Genomic DNA, 6,306 nt, shown 5'->3' on the forward strand with positions numbered 1-6,306 from the left:
AGTGCTGGGATTAAAGGCGTGAGCCACCACGCCCGGCATGTTCCTACGTCTGTGTAATCTTGGACGGGACATATAATCTGGTCCTCAGTTTTATCTGTCAAATGGGCCTTTAGTAGTACTCACCGTGCTGGGCTGTAGTGGTACATGCCCTTAATCCCAGCACTTGGGAAGTAGAGGCAGGCGGATCTTCAATTTTATGGCCAACCTGGTCTACAGAGGAAGTTCCAGGGCAACGAGAATACACAAAAATGTCTTAGAAAACAAAAACAAAGCAAACAAATAAAAAGGACTCAGCTTACAGGGTCGTAAGAACAAAAGGCTGTAAGCTGAGTGTGGTGGCTTAGGATGATTTTAACCTCAGCACTCAGAAAGCAGAACTCTGAGTTCAAGGTCTTGTCTACATAGTTATCTCCAGGCCAACCTGGGGTGCAGAGTGAGACTCTGTCTCAAAACAAAACAAAAGGGGCTGGAGGGATGGCTCAGAGGTTAAGAGCACTGACTGATCTTCCAGAGGTCCTGAGTTCAATTCCCAGCAACCACATGGTGCCTCACAATGGTCTGTAATGGGATCTGATGCCCTCTTCTGGTGTGTCTGAAAAGAATGGCAGTGTACTCATAAAATAAATAAATACATCCTTAAAAAACAAAACAAAACAAAAGCAACAACAAAACAGCCCTTGAAACATAAGTACCTTTAAAATACTGTCAGTTACCTGCCTATGTCCATCTTACAGTGGAGGAGCCAGGGGCTTGCTTGGAAACCTCCTGCTGGGTTTCTCACTTTCTCCAACACGTTCTCACTTGCTTTCTCCCTTCCACTATTCCCATAGTATGAAGTCTCTGAAGATTCTTTTTTCCAAAACATGTTGAATCTGTACAACTTCTCAGCTAAGGTGATGGCTGACCAGCTCCGAAAACCTCCCAGCCGAGACCAGTGAGAATGAGCGGGCAGACGTGGGGCAGCCAGAGAGGTAGACCAGGGCTTTGGGGGATGGAAAGAGGAGTGGTTCAAGGCCCTTGCAGGAGACAGGCAGGGCAGGCCTGGGCTGCCAGGCTGGGGAACGTAAGGAGAGTGAGGACCCTCAGCTTCGTTCTTCCTCCCCCAGGTGGAGCATGACACCCCAGACTGTGAACGCTTACTACCTTCCAACCAAGAATGAAATTGTCTTCCCTGCTGGCATCTTGCAGGCCCCATTCTATGCTCACAACCACCCAAAGTGTGTCTGAGGCAGGAGGATCTGGGTTCTGGGGTCATGGGGGTGAACTTGGAGAAGACCTGGAGGGGAATCAGGAAATGTCCCTGCTGTGACCTTATTCATCATTCTTCCTCTACCAGGGCCTTGAACTTTGGTGGCATCGGCGTAGTGATGGGCCATGAGTTGACACATGCCTTTGATGACCAAGGTAGGGGCCCATTCTAGAATTCCCAGTGACTACTACAGCGATATGGGGCATTGGGGGCAAGTGTTAGGGATCCTGGTGTCTTTGGGCTAGGGTTGTTTGGGGTATTTGTTCCCCCGTGGGTGGATTGCAAAGATGAGTTCTTCTCAGGGCGTGAGTATGACAAAGAAGGGAATCTGCGCCCTTGGTGGCAGAACGAGTCACTGACAGCTTTCCAGAACCATACAGCCTGCATGGAAGAACAGTACAACCAGTACCAGGTCAATGGGGAGAGGCTCAACGGACTCCAGACCCTGGGGGAAAACATCGCCGATAATGGGGGCCTTAAGGCTGCTTACAATGTGAGTGGCCTAGGTTCCCCAGACTGTGTAGAAGGGTCCTTGGGGATGTGGGCTGGTGGACTTGCTGCTTGTTATTCACCCAGGCTTACAAAGCATGGCTGAGGAAACACGGGGAGGAGCAGCCGCTGCCTGCCGTGGGGCTCACCAATCACCAGCTTTTCTTCGTGGGATTTGCTCAGGTATGGCCCCTTGGGAGAACTCCCCCCAAAGGAAGGATGCCTTTAGAAGAAGTTGGGGTCATGCAGGAAAGGTGTCAGGGAAGTGTATTGAGAAAAAGCGTGGTGTCCGGAGCCCATGAAGGTAGACTTGAGGACAGGGGAATCTTCTATAGGAAGGGCTGCTGGCTTGAGTGGAAAAAAAGCATTGATTCCCTCCTGTTACTAAGGAGGAATATGGAGAAAGAAACTCTAGCTTGGGAATGCAAACTGGCTTGTTAAGGGTTACCCAGGAATAAAATAAATAGCAGAGTTAGCACCCAGGCAGGGCCTCTTCAAGTCCTTTACACCACAGCAAGCAGCCTTAAAGGGCTCAGTCTTTCCCCACAGCCTTGCCCATGCTGGGTTACCCAGTGTCCACGTGCTCTTTAAAGGCTTCAAGGGTCTAAGGAGGCATGTTCCTCTCCCTTGGAGCTGGCCAAGCCTCCCGCAGTGGCCCCGACATCTGAACTCACCAGCTGGGCAGTGGTGGTTCCTGACCAAGATGGCTCTGCTGTAGCTGAAGCTATGGCCTAGCTCCGCTCCACACTAGACACCATATGTCCCCATGTCTGTCCTGGCCCGCAGGTGTGGTGCTCGGTCCGCACACCAGAGAGCTCTCACGAGGGGCTGGTGACCGACCCCCACAGCCCTGCCCGTTTCCGAGTGCTGGGCACTGTCTCCAACTCCCGAGACTTCCTTCGGCACTTCGGCTGCCCTGTCGGCTCCCCCATGAACCCAGGGCAGCTATGTGAGGTGTGGTAGACCTGGGTGGGGAAAGAAATGGGCAACTGTGGCCAGGGACTGGGGCTTCCAAGTTAGGAGAGAGTGAAGATCAGCTGGTATGGTTGTCTCTCCACACTACAAGTGAGATCAATCTAGGACCCCCCCACCACTACCACCACCACATTGTGCCCCTGCTTTAGGGGTGCCTGAGCCTCTAGCAGAGATTCCACCATTCACTGTGACATCCTTTCATGTGTCACCCTGGAGGGAGTCTAGGCAGAAGTGTCAGTTCCCACAGAGATGAGTCTGTCTCTTTTGGACTCCAAGCTTACTCAGTTTGGGGGATCAAGAGGATATGCCTGGGGCATAGCCATCTCCCCCCCACAGTATACTGAGTGTTCTATGAGATGAGTTCAGCTCCCTTCAGCTCACCCTCAGGCTGCCCCCCACCTGTGTTCCTTATGCTCCTCCTAGTACTGCTGCTCCCCTTCAGGACAGACCAACTGAAGTCAAGTGGAAGGCCAAGGGCTCTCTCGGGTGAGAGGAGAAATATGTATGTACAGTGGGTGCTGGTTCCCTGTGTCTCAAGGTGTGTGTCTTAGGGATGATTGATTGTCCCTGGGCCAAACAGAAAAGCAGATTGAGTAGAGAAAAGGAAAGAGTTTATTTTTGCAGGGAAGAGGGTGGGAAGGGTGTGGTCTTACCTTTATAGGACCCGTTGCTAATAAATAGATCTATATCAGCCAGCCTGTTTCTTCCTTCAGTTTTCGTTTTCCTTACTCAGCCTCTCATCCCGCCAATATCTGTGCAGCTCCAATATACTAGTAATTCTTTACATACTGACTGACTAGATTTTCTTTACATACTGACTTACTCGAAGAAATAGGGGGCCGAGCTTTGAAGAACAAGGAAACAAAAGTGAAGAGGGGAGCATAGTTGGGTCTGCATGGTCAAAGTACTCTCTCTACAGCTGGAAGGGTTTGCAGCTGGCTACGGCGTCTGTGGCCAGGGTCTCGCCGAATCTGGGGAGTGAGTGGGTAAGGCCAGCATGGTTTTGTGCTTTGTTTGTGTGTGTGTGTGTTGTTGTTGTTGTTTTGTTGTTTCCACAGGGCCTCACTAAATAGTCCTGGTGGCCTGCAACTCACTATGTAGATCAGGCTAGCTTTGAACTCATCACACCCGACTTTTTTTGTTTGTTTGTTTTTGTTTTTTTTGTTTTTTGCTTTTTTTTTGTTTGTTTGTTTGTTTTTGGTTTTTCGAGACAGGGTTTCTCGGTATAGCCCTGGCTGTCCTGGAACTCACTTTGTAGACCAGGCTGGCCTCGAACTCAGAAATCCACCTGCCTCTGCCTCCCAAGTGCTGGGATTAAAGGCGTGTGCCACCACGCCCGGTCACACCCGACTTTTATTGTTCTTTAAATTTACTTTTGATTTGAATGATATCTTGGCCACCAGCAATTTGAGTCTCAAGCACTGAGGATAAAATGGCTTCTTTCCTTTGATGACTCCAGCTATTTCACTTTTTTAAAAAAAAATCATCTATTTTCATTTTATGTGCATCAGTGTTCTGCCTGCATCTGTGTGTATGGGGTGTAAGATCCCCTGGAACTGGGGCTACAGATAGTAATGAGTTTTCATGTGGGTGCTGAGAATTGAACCTGGGTCCTTTGGTAGAACAGCCAGTGCTCTTAACCACTGAGCTCTCTCTCTAGCCCCCAGCTAACTGACTTTTAACCTCACAAGCTCACCCAGTCCCTACAGGCCCAGTGTTCTAACAGAGCTCTGCTCCCATGATGTAGCCCTAGCCACTTTGCTACAGTCAAAGAAATCTGGTTTGATCCTGAGGCTCTGATGATTATAACCCCCCCCCTCGCCCACCCTGTAAGCCTCAGTTTCTTCATCTATAAAACAGGAGGGAGAACAAAACAGTGGAAAGATTCCAATCACATGGGTGCTCCTGGAGGTGGAGTAGGGGTGAATTTGTCAGGTTTGCAAGGAACAGGTGAGAGCTTGTTATAACTGTTCCTGGTGTCGCTGGTGCCACTGGTCCCTTAGATGTGCCCATAACCTATGTTTTGCCCCAGTTTTTCAGTGGACCAGACTGTCCCCACATGGGGCCATGTCATCTTACCTGGAAGTGGTAGCAGCTTACCAAGGGAAGGCAGTTACGAACAAAGGAAACAAGATGTCTTGATCCACTGAGCCACACTGCCAGGTCTGAACCTGTAAGCACAGGGTAGATGCAGAGTGTATTGGGGAGAGGAGAGCTTTGGTGTCTGGGGAACTGGTTCTGGTACCAGCTTCTTTCGTCCACTAACGTATGGCACAAGGCAAGGCTCATCCCCTCTTCATGTCTTGGTTTCTCAGCAGTTGTAAAATAAGTGGGTTGGGTAAGATGGTTTCTGAGACCTTTCAGCTTCAATACTTCGAAAAAGAAATTCAACACAGGTGTAATGATTCAGGTCTTTAATCCCATGTATTTGGGAGGCAGAGGCAGGAGGAGCATATGTTAGGGACCAATGTGAATAACTAAGTGAGACCTTGTCTTAAAACGATGTAAAAGGCTAAGGCTGTAGTTTAATGGTAGACTGCTCGCCTAGCATGAATGAGGTACTAGGTTCATCCATACACTGGGGGAAAGTGAATCTATGGGCTCTGCAAATTCCAGAACTCAGAGATACTAATAAATAATGTGTGGAGCTTGGCTGTTGAACAGTGGGTAAGATTTGTAATGTTAGAATGTAGTGACCATGTGAGATGCTTGGCTCTATAAAGTTCTGCCTTCCTGATGCCTGATCTCAGGGGCCATCTTTAGACCTGGATCAGGCCAAGAGTGGCATCACATACCTGTAATTGCAGCACTTGGGAAAGGGCAGAAGCTCATAGGTCTTTGTGATTTCATGGCCAACTTGGCTATGACCCCTAATTGGTGAGATAAGACCCCTAATTTGAGCCAGTGTACTGCTCCAGTGGTTAACCTGAGTGTGAGCCCCAGAACCCACATAGAGGTGGAAGAAGAAAGCTGACTCCACAAAGATGTCTACTTTGATATGCATTCATTTGAATAATAACAGGGCAAGAGGTGGACGAAGAATGATCAGAAGTTCAAGATCATCCTCAGCTACAGAAAAGAGTTGGAGGCCAGTTTGAATATATAAGACCCTGTCTCACAGGAAGAAAAATCTTAAGTGTCCACAATGCCACCATCTGTTTCATGAGTGGGGAAAGTGGGGAAGGATTCCAGGACCTTCAATATCAGACAAGACAGACTGTACCACGACATGTTTGGGACTCAGGGGCTCCTAATCACCAACAGTTAATATCCTAAGTCAATTGCTGACATCTGTCTGCCAGTCAGATCCATCACACTGAGTGGGACCATCTCCAGCAACAGGTGTTTTTCCATGCAACACAGTTCTAACGCCCTCTTCTAGAGTGTCTGAAGACAGCTACAGTGTACTTACATATAATAAATAAATAAATCTTTTAAAAAATATATAAGTAAGGCAAGGTGAACCTCAGGTATATGTCACCTTTACCCTTAACAGCCCTGTGTTGAGCCGGGCGTGGTGGCGCACGCCTTTAATCCCAGCACTTGGGAGGCAGAGGCAGGCGGATTTCTGAGTTCGAGGCCAGCCTGGTCTA

The 6,306-nt window shown here is 48.8% G+C and overlaps 1 protein-coding gene across 1 annotated transcript in view; it reads left to right on the forward strand.

The window, feature by feature from the left end:
- Window positions 1–3,388, forward strand: part of Ece2 (endothelin converting enzyme 2) — a 16,308-nt gene extending 12,920 nt beyond the window's left edge. The window contains exons 12-17 of the mRNA XM_029544749.1: window positions 831–934; window positions 1,107–1,217; window positions 1,337–1,404; window positions 1,552–1,742; window positions 1,826–1,921; window positions 2,525–3,388. Of these exons, the coding sequence (XP_029400609.1) occupies window positions 831–934; window positions 1,107–1,217; window positions 1,337–1,404; window positions 1,552–1,742; window positions 1,826–1,921; window positions 2,525–2,701 (747 nt within the window). The 3' untranslated portion in view covers window positions 2,702–3,388. The remainder of the gene's footprint in view (window positions 1–830; window positions 935–1,106; window positions 1,218–1,336; window positions 1,405–1,551; window positions 1,743–1,825; window positions 1,922–2,524) is intronic.
- Window positions 3,389–6,306: the final 2,918 nt, after the last annotated feature.

This window comes from Mus pahari, chromosome 12 (genome assembly GCF_900095145.1).
Source record: "Mus pahari chromosome 12, PAHARI_EIJ_v1.1, whole genome shotgun sequence".
Taxonomy (NCBI): Eukaryota; Metazoa; Chordata; class Mammalia; order Rodentia; family Muridae; genus Mus; species Mus pahari.